This window comes from Neophocaena asiaeorientalis, unplaced genomic scaffold, assembly GCF_003031525.2.
Source record: "Neophocaena asiaeorientalis asiaeorientalis breed wild unplaced genomic scaffold, Neophocaena_asiaeorientalis_V1.1 scaffold171, whole genome shotgun sequence".
NCBI lineage: Eukaryota > Metazoa > Chordata > Mammalia > Artiodactyla > Phocoenidae > Neophocaena > Neophocaena asiaeorientalis.
Window position 1 is genome coordinate 11,327,733 of NW_020174013.1, and position 18,454 is coordinate 11,346,186.

Here is an 18,454-nt window from a genome sequence, read left to right on the forward strand (position 1 = left end):
GAGCAGGAGTCTCTCTGTTAGTATAATGCCATGCAAGTTGTGCCCTGCACAAGGACACCTGGCTGAGGCAGTGAATGGGCTTTGAAATCAGCCAGCACTCCAGTCCCCAAGCTGTGTGCCTGGGTATAGGGAAACATTCACCTGGAGGCAAGTTGTTTTTTTTTTTCCAGTTCACACAGAGATACAATATGAGCTATAGCTGTACCTTTTATTCTTCAAAGACATGTTAGAATACTGAACTCTGATCGTATTGTAGTCAGGTCTCATTCTGAAAGATAGGAATTGCAGAGGTCTTTGTTTTGCTAGCCTCTGTGGCTGTGGCATGTGGGAATCACTGATTCAAATTCTTTTTAACTTGCTGTTTTTTTCTGCCTGAAATGCTTTTCCTTTGGATGTCTTCATGGTTTCATTCCCTCACCTCCCTGAGGTTTTTGCTCAACTGTTTCCTCTCCTTGAGGCCTTCCCTAACCTCTACTTAAAATTGCAACCACCTTTCCCCTCATTCTCTGTCTCCCTTCCCCCTTAATTCTTCTCCCTAGTGTTTTTCACTCTGATATACTGTATTTCTTTGTGTTATGAGAGGTTAGGGATTTTCCTGTTTTGTTTTCTGCTATATTCTCACAGCCTGGAATGATGTCAGCCTTATAACAGGACACTCTATTGAATGAATAACAGAATAGAGAATTTCCAGTATACTCGGTAATTTTCTACAAAATTTCCTACTCTAATTATAGATGCTTAGTAAGTATTAAGGGATGATGATAGAGTACAAATTGAAGGCCTGGGTTCTGGAGGTAGACTGCACAGGTTTAAATCCCACCTCTATTGTTCTTAGAGGCCCATCTTTGTCCATTTTCTAAGTTGCTAATACTTAGAACATGCCAAAGACTCTGTAATTTGGTGATAATCAGCTTAATCTAAGGAAAGGAGGAAGGGCAAAGATGTAATATATTCTTTACACATTTATCAAGGAACCACTATTTGTTCCAGGCATTATGGAACATAAAAAGGATAAGTCATGATTCCTATCTTAAGGAAGCTGACAGTCTAATTGGAAAGACATTCATCTAGAGACTCTGATTCATAAGATCACATTTTATTCAAGGGAAAAGAGTATAGTATTATGTGCTCCTTCATAGCAACAATCTTCTGATAAGTTAAGCCTGTTTATTAAGGTCAAAAACATTTCCTGCCTTCACAGAGTTTATGGTCAAGATGAGGAGAAAGCAAGTCACTATCCTCATGAATTTATTATCAAAAATAACTTTATAATTAGATATTACAAGTAAAATGCAAAACTTTGGGGTAATAAAAATTTTCCAGCTTTGAGATATAGAAATGGGGGGTTTCATATCAGTCTTGTTTTAAACTTATTCTTTATAACCTAAAATTTATAAACATTTTCTAACTTTTCCTTCACATTTTAGATTATACCATTTTACTTTTATTCAGTCACGATTGTTCAGACTAACAGAGATGGCTAAGATGGAGAGGGGTGAACTTTTAGTACAGAAGTAGGTATGAGAGCATAATGACCTCTGGAATAGAACCTGCTGATTTTACCAGCCTTTCTTTTAAAACCCATTTTTCTTATGGAATATCCATAATTATGTTTGAGCTCTTGAGTATTATATAAATCTGTAGTACTTGTAGGCTTGTATATAATTATGACTAAAGACAGTATTAATATTTTTGTGTTTTCTTGGCTAATTTAATCTGTTTAAGGGCAATCCTTATTGAAATGCAGGTCAGGTTCTTATTTTCATTGTGAATAATTAAAGAAGAGAACTTTCTTTATCTCTAGTACCTCTTAATTCTCCTTTATAGTAGACTCTCTTTTATAAAGAACATGAATATTATCACTCTTTTCCTTTTTCAGAATCTGATATTGACGCTGCCACTGCAATGATGCTTTTAAATACTTCTATAGAACAAGGAATTTTGGAATGTAAGCAATCACACTTTTCTTTTTAAAATACATTTTTTGTGAGTGCCTTTCAAATGTTATTTTTTTTTTTTTAATATTTATTTATTTGGCTGCTCCAGGTCTTAGTTGCGGCACACGGGATCTTCGCTGTTTCATGCAGGCTCTTTTAGTTGCAGCATGTGGGCTCTTTAGTTGTGGCATGCAGCGTCTTTCAGTTGCAGCATGTGGGATCTAGTTCCCTGACCAGAGATAGAACCCGGGCCCCCTGCATTGGGAGCACAGAGTCTTAACCAGGGAAGTCCCTCAAATGTCATTTAGGATGCAAAATATTACAGTGTTGCAGGCAGAATTACTTCTTTCTAACTAGATTGTGTTTTCATCTGAATAACTTAGTTTCTGTTTTATTATATTTCTTTTAATTTATGTGAGCAGTTGAGAGATCGAGGTTAATGCTGTGATAGATATTGTTACATTGACCAAGAAATGAAGAAATAAATAGCATACTTAGAAATTAAGCTTGAAGATTTAAAAGTAAAAATGAAAGCTATGAATAAGAAAACATAGAAAAGTATGTTTATAACCTTGAAATGGAAAAAGCCTTTTTTGAGGTGAGATACAAAATGCGAAATCCATAAAAGCTGTGTAAATTTAATTAAACATCAAAATTTTAGAGTTCTGACAACAGCAGATATCTTTAAGCATAACACTGGGACAATATATTTCTTCACTTTATATACAGACAAAGAAATAATATTGAGTATACATGTGTATATAAAAAAGATTTTATAAGTAAGAAATAAGGAAACAGTTCAACAGAAAAGTCAGCAAAATATATGAATAGGTGGGCCTCAGAGGAGGAAATATATAGATGGACAACACACGTTTGAAAAGATGCGGCTTCTCTAGAAATCAGGGAGATACAAAATGAAACGATATTGAGATACTATCTTTTTGTCCATGAGATTATGAAAAATTAAAATGGTTGATAATATTAGGGGTTAAGTATAGGAAATGGGTAGTGTCATACACTGTAGAATATAAATTGGTACAACCATTTTGGAAGGCAGTTTGGAAATACCAATTAAAACTTAAAATGTATATATTCTTTTACTTATTAATTGTATTTCTTGTTACCTCTCCTAGAAAAATATTGCGTATGTGTAAGAAAAGACTTGTGGATGGATTTTCATTGCAGTATTATTTGTAATAGTGGAAAACTGGCAACAACCTAAATATCAATAAGTAAATGGTTAGCTAACCAGTGGCACATTGATATTGAGGCATTCTGTGCAAGCAGCTCAAAGTAATTATATTGTCCATGGAAAGGTCAAGACATACCATTAAGTGGTTTAAAAATGTTTCACATTAATACCTACAGGATGATATGGTCTGCATAAAATTTAAAAATCCACAAAACATTACCAATCTAAAGCACTTATTCAGGAGTGATGTAGTAGTTTTAAATGGCCTGTTTCTGCAATCAAATGCATTTGATTTATTGATGGAAGCTTTATTTTCCACAGGTGAGAAGCCGCTTCCTCTTAAAACAGCAGTGCAAAAAAAAAGGAGTTATAGCAATGCATTTAATCATTCCAGTGCTATGCGATTACACGAGAGTGATTCTTTAGCCACCAGCATTGATCCAAAAGAAGACCACAATTACAGTGCAAGTAGCATGACAGCACAGCGTTGTGCATCCAGGTCTAGTGTGTCTTCCCTGTCTTCTGTGGATGAGGTATATGAATTTATCCCAAAGAGTAGCCATGTAGGAAGTGATGGCAGTGAAGGATTTCACAGTGAAGAAGATACAGACGTTGATTATGAAGATGATCCTCTTGGAGACAGTGGCTATGCATCACAGGCTTGTGCAGATACCTCTGAAAAAGGGCAGCCAGACAAAAAGATGCGAAAACAGTCGTGTCAAGAAATTGATGAGGAGCTCAAAGAGGCAGCTGGATCTCTGCTCCACCTTGCTGGAATTCGTACATGTCTAGGTTCCCTAATAAGTACTGCAAAGACACAAAATCAAAAGCAGCGGAAAAAATAGAAATACTTATTAGTGTGAAATTATTTTTAAATGTGGCAATACTCTTCTACTTAATTCTTTACAAGGGATATCAAAGCCATAATGGACTTCTTTTGTTTCAGGGTGGGGGAGGGGTGCTAATTACCTGTTTATTTCTAAACATTTTTGTTTTTTAAATTTTTATTAAATAATTGCTGTTAGGATCATGCCCAATCATAAATATGATGTGAAGTCCTAAAAGCATAATTTCTGTGATAAGTGTGATAAGATTTGGAAATATTATGTAAAAAAAAATCCCCAGCCTCTGTCTTAAACTTGTAGGGAAAATCATTTATTCTATTAATGTGTCCAAATGTATGAATTGGCAACTCTGTAACATTTTTTTCGTTTTCTCTTCCAATCTGTAATTAATTATAGTTGCTGATCCAGCTAAAAAATGTGTGCAAATGAATGAATTGGCAACTCTGTAACATTTTTTTCGTTTTCTCTTCCAATCTGTAATTAATTATAGTTGCTGATCCAGCTAAAAATTTTGCTGCTTTCTTTCTCACATACTCCTCTCTTGACACAATGCAATCCAGTAGGATGAGATTTCAATTTTTTATTTTGTCTTAGTTTTTGTTTTTAATTATTTTTTGTTGACACATGAACAAAGTTGAATATAAATTGGAAAAGATCCTAGATGTCTAGAAAGTTCCTTTTGGGTACATAGGCAGTACAGCAAAAATTCTAAGATTTAGAAAAGGCAATTTTGTGATGTAATTTCATTTAAGAACCCTGTAATTCCTATTACCATATTATCTTTGAAATTTTTTAACTTCCCAGATATTGCATAGCATTTATTGGAGCCATTTCTTCTTTCCCAAAGTGCTTTGCAACCATTGTTTAAATTTTAGCCACTAACTGTCTTTGTTGAGGAGGAACTATCCAATGAGAGGATATAGCCATAGAGTGTATTAGGAAGTTAACACCCATTTTGGCACACTTCTGCAATAAGAGGATCTTTCATTTGCTTGTTAAATGTCCTGCATTCTGAGAATCTTGTAGTACGAATGGAGTGTAATCTAATATAAACATTTTGAATACGTATTACTTATGTTATCGTAAATAAAGGTAGATCATTTAGGAAAAAAATTCTGCCCAAACTTTGTATGAATTAAATTTGTATGTGCACCCAGTTAAGGTAAAGGATTTAACAAAACTATAGAGACAAAATGCCTTTGTGGATTTCAAAATTCATATAAAATTAAATCTCATATAATACATCCTTTTGAGGAGGCAGTATAATACCTATTATGTGCCATTAAATCCATGCTAAAAGATTTTGTTACTGTTCGAAATGTGTATTGACCAAGGCCTTTTTCAGTATTTGAACAAATCTGCTTGTATGATACATTTTTTCATATCATTTATATAATGTGACTATATCATTCAAAAGGAACAAGGGATACTAATAAAACTCAACTTATTCACTATATATTTTTTTACAACGGCAGAAGCAACTTTCCAAAAGTTCAGTCTTATCTCATGCTACATCCTGTTTCATGGATAATGACCTTGTTTTCATTTTCTGATAATTTCATATATACATATACATACAGACATATACGTACATACACACATAAGCTCACGATTTTGGTTTGTTACTTTCAGCTACTTCTATGACAATAAAGCATTTTCTTGGATTTTGTTTTAAACAAATATTTTTAACTTGTAGAGTTTATTTGGGCAAAACTGAAACGGGAAGCATAATGAAAACGTCTTTTTTCAGTTGGCAAGACTTTAAGCCAGGGATAACAACATTAATATTACCTGTCCTGTTCCCATGTTAATTGTAATTGAACCTGGATAGCCACATTTATAGAATCGGTGCTGTTGAAAAATAGTAATCTTTCAATTTGTTGATAATGAATAAGTGTGCAGGATGAGGTATTGGATTTTTTTGTTCTTTGTATATGTCACATCATCTGCTACAGAAAATGGCTAACCCAAGTTAACATCTTTTACTGTAGACAGTGCCTATAACACCAAAAATTGTTACCATGGTATAAGTAGTACCGAGATTTAAAAAATCATTTTAATAACAAAATGTTTTTAAGCTATTTACTGTGGCCCTCTGTATAGACCTTATTAACAGTGTTTTAATGATCTGGTTCCAATTTATCTTGTTCAGCTGAAATTCTGTACCGCAAATGTTCTGTCTGGTTCCAGTCCGTTAGATAATTAGTATTTGTGAAGTAAAGGAAAATAAGATGAGGGGGAAAGTCCTTCCCAGTTCAAATAGAGATCTTCAAAGTTATTTTTGTCTTAATGTAAATAACAATAACTCTTTAAACTTGATTTTCTCTCCCTCTTCATTGTACTCTTCCCACAAATTTAAAAGTTAAAAGTTCTATTCATCACTAGCAAGGTCAATAAACTTTCACACTAAAACCTAACAGGAAGAAGTTATAGGATATTTTATATTGAATTCTTATGTAGAATTCAGTGCATCACTTTCCATGTGCTGATTTACCAAGGCAGTTATTTTTAGGGTGAAGAACCTTTTTAATTATGGTCCGCCATTAATACTTCCATAGACATCCCATTCCTCAGGTTTGTTGAGATAAAAACATAGCTAATAACCACCCAGTTAAGGAAAGTCATTTCAAGTCCTATGGACTGGAAATTGTATTTCTAAGAATATATTACTAGCAAATTTTACTATAATAAAAACAACTTGGCAATCCTGGAGAGATTTTATATTTTAAAACTGTGACTTAAACTAACATATAATTTGCCTTGCATCAATATAAATTGTTAAAACCAATTCCAGTTTATAATAGATCCCTAGTAGAAGTTTTAACAGTTAATCTTCATCTTTCACATCCCAAATAGAATCAGTGTTTCATGAATATGTATTTTTGAAATTTATTTGTGCAATATATTACTAAGTTAGTTCATGTTTTATTTTACTTTTCAAATTCAGAGAAAGAAAGTATTACATGGAGAAGCTAATATTGGTGGATCACCTCCTTTTTTCCACCTTTGAGCCTTTCATGTCCTCCTTGTAACCAGTGACTTCTCTTAATTCAGATTCCTTTGTATATAGTAAAGTTTAGAATATATATTTTTTTTCTTTTGCTACTTTCTGAGGCATTATGTAAAGTGTCATACTGGGTCGTCAGTTAAATATATGTTAGCATGAATTCAAAACTAGAGAAAGTTTTAAGGGGGGAATGTGTGTGTCTTGGTAGACCAGGAGGCCTTTCCCAGCAATTTAAGCAACAGGTGTGAGTACTTCACAAAGCTGTGAAGACTATTGTCTTAAATACTACAGTAACTTAACAACCTTTTGTGAAGACCATAGCATTTAATTAAGAAACTTTGAGGCTTTCTAGTTTACATATATTTTATAGTTTTTTGTTAGTTTGAAATGTTATATAAGCTTTGATTTAAAGTTTGCTTTAGTATGTTAATGATGTAGTCAAAATATTTATTGAAAGACAAAGTAGAGTATTTTAATGTTATACCTGCCATTTTTTTAAAAGCACATTTTTTGCATCTAACTGCCAGTGCCATTGTCAAAACTTATTTTTAAAATTGTTGTACATTTCTTATTAAACTAAGTGCTTAATTTTAAAGTATTATGTTGCCATTATATAGTGTATAAAAATGTACAATTGCCAATTCATTGTAACTATTATTTATTTTTAAGTGAAAGAATGCTTTCTGATTCAAGAAATTTGAGTTATTAAACTGTCCTTATCCTCTTTTCTAATGTAGCATAAAAATTACCGAGTTTGAGTTATAATTGCCAGTAAGTAGATGACCAGTCCAAGTGAACCACTTCTCAGTTGCCAGTCTTTGCTCATATTAAAAACAACTTAACAAATGTTTAGTTTTTGTATCTAATCTCTGATTATTAAATTGTTTATAAAGTTTATTTTTACCAAAGAGATGCAATTCATTATGATAAAGTATTACAGAATAAACCTTGTTTTATAACATACTTGTACTTTCTCTCTCCTTTGGGGGTTGGTAGTATAGATGTAGGTGGTTCATACTCCTACACTGACACACTCTTTCTATTCCAGTGTTACAAAGTTGGAGTCATGCAGATGAAGAATAAAAGTTTTAATTTCAGAATTTTTTAAAGGCTATTTTTTGAAAGTATTCTTTTTCCTGGTTTTTATATGTCATCTTAATCATTGAAAGCTAAAATAGTGTGAATTACATTATTCTCTTCCTGAAGTTGAACTTTTCCTGTTCGTATATATAATGAGATATTTTGAAATATAACTAAGAAAAATTGAGTAGAATATGTAATTATTAAGGTTATTTCTGAGAATTCCCTGGTGGCCCAGTGGTTAGGACTGTGCACTCTCACTGCTGAGGGCCTGGGTTCAGTGCCTGGTCAGGGAACTAAGATCCCACAAGCCACACGGCACGGCCAAAAAAAAAGACTATTTCTAAATACAGTTGACCGTTGAACAACGTGGAGGTTAATTCACATATAACTTACAGTCAGCCCTCTGTATCTTCAGTTCCTCCGTAAAGGCAGATTCAACCAACCGTGGACTGTGTAGTATTGTAGTACTTACTATTGAAAAATATCCAAGTATGAGTAGACTCTCGAAGTTCAAACCCACCTTACTCAAGGGTCAACTGTACAGTAGTTTTACTTCAAAAATACCCATAATAACCACCTGTTAAAAACTGGGCATCCATTGTAAAATGGAATAATCTACAACCAATACTTTGATTTTAATTTCCCCTGTCACTTCTTTGAAGTTCTGTGCTGGTCATTTAAACGGTAGTATCTACCTAGAGTTGTGTATTCAAAATGAGTTGGTGAGACAGCCATATTGATTTTAAACTCCCTTTGAAATCCAGATTCATTTAAAAATAGCCATTTGGGATTCATGTATTTGTCCTTTTAAAGAGAATCTTATTCTCACTATTAGATTCACCACTTTCTCACTCATACAAGTTCTGAGCTAGTATAATTTTTATACACCATTTTTAGAAAAATATTAAAATATAGGTTAAAACATGTTTAGTCTTTTCCTCAAGAATTTCAGGACATGGATCTTTGTTTTTTGGGGTTTTTTTTTGGGAAATGAAGCTAGCAAAATACAAAAATTTAGATATAAAAGTGTTGAGAATCTTTAAGAATGAAAATAATTACTAATCTTAGAAATAGCCATATTAATATGCTCCATGAAATTTTAAGTAGAGGAATGTTTAGACGCTGTCATCCTCTAAATTAAAATAGCCATGTGCTACACAGAGAATATAACTTATATTTAAGGATAGTTTGTGTTCCAAAGATTGTTGGAAAACTAGAAATACTCTTCAGTGAACTTCAGGGCAAGTTATGTACCTCATAATATAGTGGATAAACAACAATCCCCTCTTAACTGAAAATGATTCTTACACAGAAATTTTGTTTAGGTGGATTTTCTTCCATTATAGATTTTCCTTAACCGTGAGGTTTTGGTTCAAGTAAATACTTAACAAATCCACCTTGTTGGGAAATTTTAATAATAGAGGAAACTAGGAGTTGTTCAGGAAAGAAAGATTGTAAAAATTATTAATTTAGGGGAGATTTAAGAACCTGAAGCAAAATTGCTATCTGCTGGTTGAGAATTTGAAATAGAGACTGCAGCCAGATTAAAGTACTCTGCAGTCGGGAATTCCCTTGTGGTCCAGTGGTTAGGACTTGGTGTTTTAAGCGAGGCTAAATAAAGTGCTCTGCCATGGAACTAAATTCATATGATAATCCTGTATATTGAGACGAATTGACAAGAAGTTGCACACCCTTTGTGAACTGAACATCTTTTCACTGAAGTATTTCAGTGCTTAATCCCAAGCACTGGGTTTTAAGTGTTGGACATACAATACACACTAAGAAGAAAAATAGACAATCCCTCTCAAAAATGTAAACACAATTGTGAATTGTGGTGATTGCCATGAAAGAAGAAAATAAGGAGCTCTCAAAATATATAACATTTAATCTGGGGTTTCAGGGGAGGTTACCCTGAGGAATGTAATTTAATCTGAAATCTGAAAGAAGCAGGTAATTTGGGAATGAAAGCATGGCAAATTCTTCTGGGCAAGGTTAATAGCATTCACTAAGAGCCCTGTGATTGGAGGAAACATGAGATTTTCAGTGAAGTAACAGGCTAGTCTTACAAAGCAAAAGAGCTGGGGCCAAACTTTGCAAAGCCACGTGAGTCAAATTAAAGATTTGGGCTTTTATTTTAAGTACCTAGGGAAGCCGATGAAGGTGCATGTGGTTTAAGAAATCACCCTAACAATTTGTTTATGGGTTTTTTCCCCCAATTTTATTCCATGACTTGGTTTTCTCCCCCCCCCCTTTTTTTTTGTATTGGAATATAGTTGATTTACAATGTTTCAGGTGTATAGTAAAGAGATTCAATTATATGTATATAACTGAATATATATATATATATATATATATATATATACACACACACTTTTCAGATTCTTTTCCATTATAGGTTATTACAATATTTTGAATACAGTTCCCTGTGCTATACAATAGGTCCTCGTTATTTCACCCTGCCACTTTGACTTGCAGCCATAATGAAGTAACAGGGTCAGATTTAAGCTCCTCTGTAAACAACCAGAAAACTGGGCAAAATATATGAAATATTTTTGACGCGGTCAATAAGAGTGATACAATTCTAGCCAGATTAATTAATGGGGAAAAATAAAGAGGACACAAATTAGCAAAATCAGAAATGAAATGAGACATAAGGACAGATCCTACAGGTATTAAAAGGATAATAAAAGAGTACTATTAAGACTGTTAAGCCAATACATTCAACTTAGATGAAATGAACAAATTTTTCTGAAGTATAATTGACTTACAATATTATATTAGTTTCAAGTGTACAGCGTAGCATGGTGATTCAATATTTTTATACATTACAAAATGATTACCACGATACGCCTAGTTACCATCTGTCACCATACAAAGTTATTACGATATTACTATATTCCCTATGCTGTACATTACATCCCTGTGACTTACTTATTTTACAACTAAAGTTTGTACCTCTTAATCTCCCTCACCTATTTCACTCATTTATTCCATCCCACCTCCCCTCTGGCAACAACCAGTTTGTTCTATATACGTATCTATGAATCTGTTTCTGTTTTGTTACATTTGTTTTGATTTTTAGATTCCACATGTAAGTGAAATCATACTGTATTTGTCTTTGTCTTATTTCATTTGGCATAATACACTTTAGGTCCACCCATATTGTTACAGGCTGCAAGATTTCATTTTTTATGGCATATATAGATAGGTAGATATTTATGTGTGTGTGTGTGTGTGTGTGTGTGTATGTATGTATATATTCCACATCTTTATTCATCTATCAGTGGACACTTAGGTTGCTTCCATATCTTGGCTATTTTAAATAATGCTGCAATGAAAATAGAGATTAATATATGTTTTTGAATTCGTGTTTTTGTTTTCTTCAGATACCCAGAAGTGGAAATGCTGGATCATGGTAGTTCTAGTTTTAATATTTTGAGGAATCTCCATACTGTTTTCCATATTGGCTGTACCAATTTACATGCCCACAAATAGCACAAGGGTTCCTTTCATCTACATCCTTCCCAACACCTGTCATTTATTGTCTTTTTGATAGTAGCTTTTCTGACAGATGTAAGGTGGTATCTCTCTGTGGTTTTGATTTGCATTTCCATTATGATATTGATGCTGAGCACCTTCTCATGTGTCTGTTGCCATCTGTATGTCTTCTTTGGGAAAATGTCTATTCAGGTCCTCTACCCATTTTTCAATCAGGTTGTTTGTTTTTTTGATGTTGACTTGTATGAGTCCTCTACATTTTGGATAGTAATCCCTTATCAGTTATATCATCTGCAAATATTTTCTTCTATTCAAAAGGCTGTTTTCTCATTTGTTAATAGTTTCTTCACTGTGCAAAAGCTTTTTAGTTTGATGTAGTCCCTTTTGTTTATTTTTGTGCTTATTTCCCTTGCCTGAGGGGAAGAATATTGCTAAGACAAATGTCAAAGAGCATATTACTAAGTTTTCTTCTAAGAATTTTATGGCTTCAGGTCTTACATTTAAGTCTTTAATCCATTTTGAGTTTATCTTTGTATATCGTGTGAGAAAGTAGTCCAGTTTGATTCTTTTGCGTGTAGCTGCCCAGTTTTCCCAGCACCATTTATTGAAGAGGCTGTCTTTTCCCCATTGTGTGTTCTCGATTCTTTGTCATAGATTAATTGATATTATAAGCATGGGTTTATTTCTGGGCTCTCTGTTCTCTTCCACTGATGTATATGTCTGTTTTTGTGCCAGTACTATACTGTTTTATTTACTGTAACTTTGTAGTATACCTTGAAATCAAATAGCATAATACTTCCAGATTTGTTCTTTCTCAAGATTATTTTGGTAATACAGGGTCTTTTGTGTTTCAGTTCAAAGTACTTGTTTTAGTTCTGAGAAAAATGCATTGGTATTTTGATAGAATTGCATAGAATCTGAAAAATTGCCTGGGGAATCCAGTCATTTTAGCAATATTAATTCTTCCAGTCCATGAGCATGGAATATTTGTTTGTGTTATGTTCAATTTCTTTCATCAATGTCTCATAGTTTCCCAGTACAGGTCTTTTACCTCCTTAGTTAGATTTATTCCTAGGTACTTAATTCTTTTTGATGTAGTTGTAAGTGTTGGCTGTAGGTTTGTCATATATGACTTAATAAAAGTCATATGTTCAGTTATGTTCCTTCTGCACCCACTTCACTGAGAGTTTTTATCATAAATGATATTGAATTTTGTCAAAAGTTTTCTGCATCTATTGAGATGATCATATAATTTTTATTCTTCAATTTGTTAATATGGTGTATCACATTGATTGATTTGAGATATTGAACCATCCTTTCATTCCTGGGATAAATCCCACTTGATCATGGTGTAGGATCCTTTTAATGTATTGTTGAGTTCAGTTTGTTAATACTTTGTTGAGTATTTTTGAATTTATGTTCCTGTGTTGGCCTGTAATTTTCTTTTTTTGTAGTTCCTTTGTCTGGTTTTGGTATCAGAGTGATGTTGGCCTCAAAGAATGAGTTTGGAAGCATTCCTTTCTCTTCAATTTTTGGAACAGTTTGACAAGGATAGGTGTTAACTCCTTTAAATATTTGGTAGAATTCACCTGTGAAGCCATCCGAAACGTCCTGGACGTTTGCTTGTTGGGAGTGTTTAAATTATTGATTCACTTTCCTTAGTGATAATCAGTCTGTTCATATTTTCTATTTCTTCCAGATTCAGTCTTGGGAGGTTACGCATTTCTAGGAATCTGTTCATTTCTTCTAGGTTGTCCATTTTATTGGTGTATAATTGTTCATAGTAATCGCTTATGATCCTTTATATTTCTGTGGTGTCAGTTGTAAGTTCCCTTTCATTTCTGATTTTATTTATTTGAGACTGTTCTCTTTTTTTCTTGATAAGTCTGGCTAAAAGTTTATCTATTTTGTTTATCTTTTCAAAGAGCCAGATCTCAGTTTTCTTCATCTTTTCTATTGTCTTTTAGTCTCTATTTCACTTATTTGTGCTATGATCTTTATTACTTCTTTTCTTCTAACTTTAGGTTTTGTTTGTTCTTTTTCTAGTTCCTTTAGGTGTAAGTTTAGGTTATATGAGGTTTTTTGTTTGTTTGTTGAGGTAGGCTTGTATCACTATAAACTTACCATAAATAATATATAATATAATATACATACAATGTATATACATACCATAATGCATACCATATTTTGTTTACCTGTTCATCTGTTGATGAACATTTGAGTTGTTTCTACCTGTTGGGTCTTATGCATAATGCTGCTGTGAACATTGGTGCACAAGGACCTGTTTAAATACCTACTTTCAATTTTGATGGGTATATACCTAGAAGTAGAATTACCAGATGATATGATAATTCTGTGTTCAATTTTTTTGTGGAACCATGATACTGTTTTCTACAGCAGCTGTACCCTTTTACATTCCCACAGCAATGCTCAAATGGTCCGATTTTTCCATATCCCCTCCAACACTTGTTCTTTTCTTCCTTTCTCCCTCTCTCTCTCATAATAGTAATCCTAAAACATCCTAATGGAGGTGAAGTAGGGTGTCTCACACTTTCCCATGTCTTGCAAACAGAGGCACTGACAATCTTTTCTTCAAAACTATATTTTCAAGGATATTTTTATAGTGGATGACTGTGGAAGATGGATATAGTGTCTACCTTCAGAGTAGAGGACAAGTTTGTTAGCGGTCCAGCATAATAAAGAGAATGGCTCACTTTGGGGCAAAGGTCAGACACATTTGCTTGCAGCCTTTATAAAATATTAGGGTTTCCTAAGCAGCATCCACCTGGGCTGCTCTGCACAGCCCCATGGGAAAACTGAAATCCAAAGTGACTGAGAAGCTCATGTTGCTTGCTGTACTGTAAGTAATAAATTTCTTTGTCTCTGACCCAGGAGTCTCATGTTTTCTGCCAGCATCCATGAAACTGTAGCAGGTAAGCTTGTTAGCTTGAAAGTACTGTAAAGGCTCACATCCTTCACAGTTCTTGACATTCTTCTGCCTGATAAAAGGCATCTCTGAAAAATCTACAGCAAACATCGTATCGAATGGTGAGAGGCTGACCACTTCCCCTTTAATTATGAATAAGCCAAGGGTGTCCCCTCTCATTCCTTGTATATTTTACTGGGCCTCCTCACCACTTTGGTAAGGCCAAAAAATAAAATAGAGGGAGGAGGGGCGGGGTGGGATAACTAAAGGGCATAGAGCTTGGAAAGGTAGAAATAAAGTCACCTTTATTTACAGACAACATGATTGTGTATATAAAAAATCCTAAGAAATCTACAAAAGGCTACTAGAACTAATAAATTTAACAAGGCCACAGGATACTAGGTCGAATGATTTATAAAAATCTATTGTACTCCAATATAGTAGCAGCAAACTTCTGGAAGATGAAATATTTTAAAATACAATTTACATTAGTATGCAAGAAATGAAATACAAAGGAGAAAATTTAACAAAACATGTGCAAGACCTGTGCAATGAAAAGTATAAACCCTAGCTGAGAGAACTTAAGAACATCTAAATAAATGGACAGATACACTGTGTTCATGGATCCAAAGACTTAAATATTGTTAAGATGTCAATTCTCTCCAAATTTATCTACACATTCAATTCAGTCCCAATCAAAATCTAGCAGGTTCTTTTGAGGAAATTGGCATGCTGATTCTAAAATTTATATGGAAATGCAAATGACTTAGAATAACCAATAGCATTTTTAAACAAGAGTTGAATGGCTTATACTACCTGATTTCAAATTTCACTATAAAGTTAATAAACACAGTATGGTTTAATACATATATTTCAATGAAACAGAATAGTCCAGAAAGAAAATCCACACATATATGAGCAGTTGATTTTTGACAAAGGTGCCAAGTTAATTCAAAGAACTAGGGATAATTTTTTTTTTAATGGTGCTGGACAATCGTATATACATGTGGAAAATGATGAGTCTTGACTTATCTCTCACCATACATGAAAATTTATTTAAAATCAATGTCATTGACCTAAATGTTAAAACTAACATTGTAAAACTTTTAGAAGAAAACACAGAGGAAAACCTTTTTGACTTCAGAGCAAGCAAAGATTTCTTAGATAAAACACACGAAACACAAACCATAAGAGAAAAAAATTTATAAACTGATCCTCATCAAAATTAAAAACTCTTGCTCTCTGAAAGACACCATTAAGAAAATGAAAGAGTGGGTTCGTGCCCCGGTCCGGGAAGATCCCACATACCACGGAGCGGCTGGGCCGATGAGCCATGGCCGCTGAGCCTGCGCGTCCGGAGCCTGAGGCCACAACAGTGAGAGGCCCACGTACAAAAAAAAAAAAAAAAAAAAAAATGAAAGAGCAAACAACATACTGGGAGAAAATATTCACATGTATATCTGACAAAGGATTGTATTCAGAATATTAAAAATACTCCTACAAGTCAATATTAAAGAGACATAAACCGAGTAAAAAACAGGTAAAGAGGGCTTCCCTGGTGGCGCAGTGGTTGGGAGTCTGCCTGCCGATGCAGGGGACATGGGTTCGTGCCCCGGTCCGGGAGGATCCCACATGCCACGGAGTGGCTAGGCCCGTGAGCCGTGGCCACTGAGCCTGCGCGTCCGGAGGATGTGCTCCACAACGGGAGAGGCCACAACAGTGAGAGGCCCGCGTACCGCACAAAAAAAAAAAAAAAAAAAAAAAAAAAAAACAGGTAAAGATTTGAACAGACTGTTAACCCAAAATATATATGAATAGCAGAAAAATAGCAAAATATATATGAATGGCAGATAGACCACAGAAAGTTGCTCAACATCATTAGTCATCAGAGAAACGCATACTAAAACCCCAATGAGATACTACTACACATCCAATAGACTGTCTAAAATTAGAAGGATTGACAATACAAGTGAATTTAAAAATGTGAAGCAATTATAAATCTCATGGTTGCTGGTGGGAATATAAAGTAACACAGACACTTTAAAAACAGTTTGGCAGTTTCTTATAAAGTTAAACATACACTTACTATATAGCCCAGTGTACTAGTCTATTAGGGCTGTTTGCTACAATAAACTGCCACTGACTGGATGGCTTAAGAAACATACATTTATTTTCTCACAGTTCTGGAGGTAAGAAGTCCAAGATAGAGGTGTGGGCAGGGTGGGTGGAGTGAGAGCTAAAACACACAGACATTGGGGAGAAAAGCTCCTTGACCTAACTCATTTTAGCAAACCAAAAATAAGTTGTCCTATTTGAACTGCAGAGTAAAGGAGTTAATAAAAATTCGTTAGTAAGGAACAGATGAGAAGCTGAAATACATTCAACAGATTCTATTACTTTCAGAGCTGAGAGTTGAATAAAGTCACCTCAAGTCAGACGGATGGCTCCCATACAAAGTATGAGATGGATCAGAGAGAAATAAATATTCTCTGAGGAGGGTTGGGTGGGTGTGGAAAATCAGTTGCTGGGAGTTCAATGGTTTTTAAATTTTAATTAAATTAAGAACTACCTGAATCTGATTTAGTCATCTATGAAGGGTATTATCTGGAATGCTATAACTACTACTTAATGAGTGTTTTCTACTTGACAGGCATGGCAAGTACTAAGCCAAGCATTTAGATATTGTTTGTTATTTCATTTAATCCTCACATCAACTCTTTGAGGTTAATGAGGTAAATGTTATTTATAGACAAAGAAATCCACACTCAAGGAGCTTAAATTGCCAATAGTTACACCATCTAGTAGATGGTTAAAAAAACCCAAGCCTGGTTCCTAAATTTGTGCTTTAACTACCCGGCTTTTCTGCCTCTAGTTTATAGGACCAACCAAGCACAAGAAGAATGATTGGCGTTTTATTCATTTATTCAACAAATTTTTGCCGAGGCCCTCGTGGATCTGCAGTGAGCAAAACAGATGAAAGTCTCTGCCCTCATGGAGCTTACGTTCTAGTGGGAGGAGACTGGCAAAATAAAAATTTGAAACAGAATACCGGAAATGGTAGTGCTATGAAGAAAAACGGGAGGAAGAGGAGAGGTGACAGCTACTGTGTGGTCAGGCCACCCAAGATGGCTGTTCTCTTGCTCTCTGCACATCCCCTGCTCAAGCAGTGTGTTCTTCACCTATATCCTAGTCACATGACTGGTCTTCCTACATACTCGCCCTGGGCCCAGCTAGTGATTGTTCTAACTTTAGATCAGACCGTCTCCACTGGGATAACTTATCAAAGGGGTGATGAAGGGCATCCCCCTCTGCTAGTTTCCCTAGTAACCAATGAGCAAACATGATGTCATTTCCCCTATAACTGGTAACCTCCCCCTCCCACCAAGAGCGGAGACTGCCGCCATGTCCTGCCAACTGTCTGCTGCACACGGTGGGGCGTTGCTCCAGGACCTTGTTTCAGACGTGTAAGCTCCCCAATCCATTAAACCATAGATGTCTCTGTTGCTGACTCCAGGCTCTTTCTCCGATCTTGAAACTAGGCAAGTACAGGGCTTGCAGGCCTGCGGGGTGCAGCCTAACAGTTGCTGTTTTAGATGGGGAGGACCTCTTACCTAGGTGGCTCTGAGCAGGGATTAGAATGATGTGCGGGAGCAACATACACAAATACCCAGAGGAAGGGAACAGTGAAGGTTAAAGTAGAGGCTGCAGCTATTTAATGTTTTTACAGCATTAGCAAGAGGAATGGCTATTTGCCTGGAGCATCCAGAGCAAAGGAAAGACTGGTAGGAGCTGAGGCCTGTGAAGTATTCAGGTACCAGGGGCCATGTCTTGCAGAGTTCTGTGGCCACCACAGTAAGAGCTTAGAATCCCAGATCTGCGCCTAATGTAATCAAATTATTGATATTTTTCTAAGGGTCGCTACCACACCTTGAGATTTAGAGATTGTCCATAGCAAAGCTTAAATCC

The 18,454-nt window shown here is 34.9% G+C and overlaps 1 protein-coding gene across 4 annotated transcripts in view; it reads left to right on the forward strand.

Annotated features, from left to right (window-relative positions):
- The window catches only part of FOXN2 (forkhead box N2), a 52,584-nt gene extending 48,201 nt beyond the window's left edge, over window positions 1–4,383 (forward strand). For all 4 annotated transcript variants that reach the window (XM_024753469.1, XM_024753468.1, XM_024753471.1 and 1 more), the window contains exons 5-6: window positions 1,880–1,948; window positions 3,451–4,383. In XM_024753469.1, the coding sequence (XP_024609237.1) occupies window positions 1,880–1,948; window positions 3,451–3,974 (593 nt within the window). In that variant the 3' untranslated portion in view covers window positions 3,975–4,383. The remainder of the gene's footprint in view (window positions 1–1,879; window positions 1,949–3,450) is intronic.
- Window positions 4,384–18,454: the final 14,071 nt, after the last annotated feature.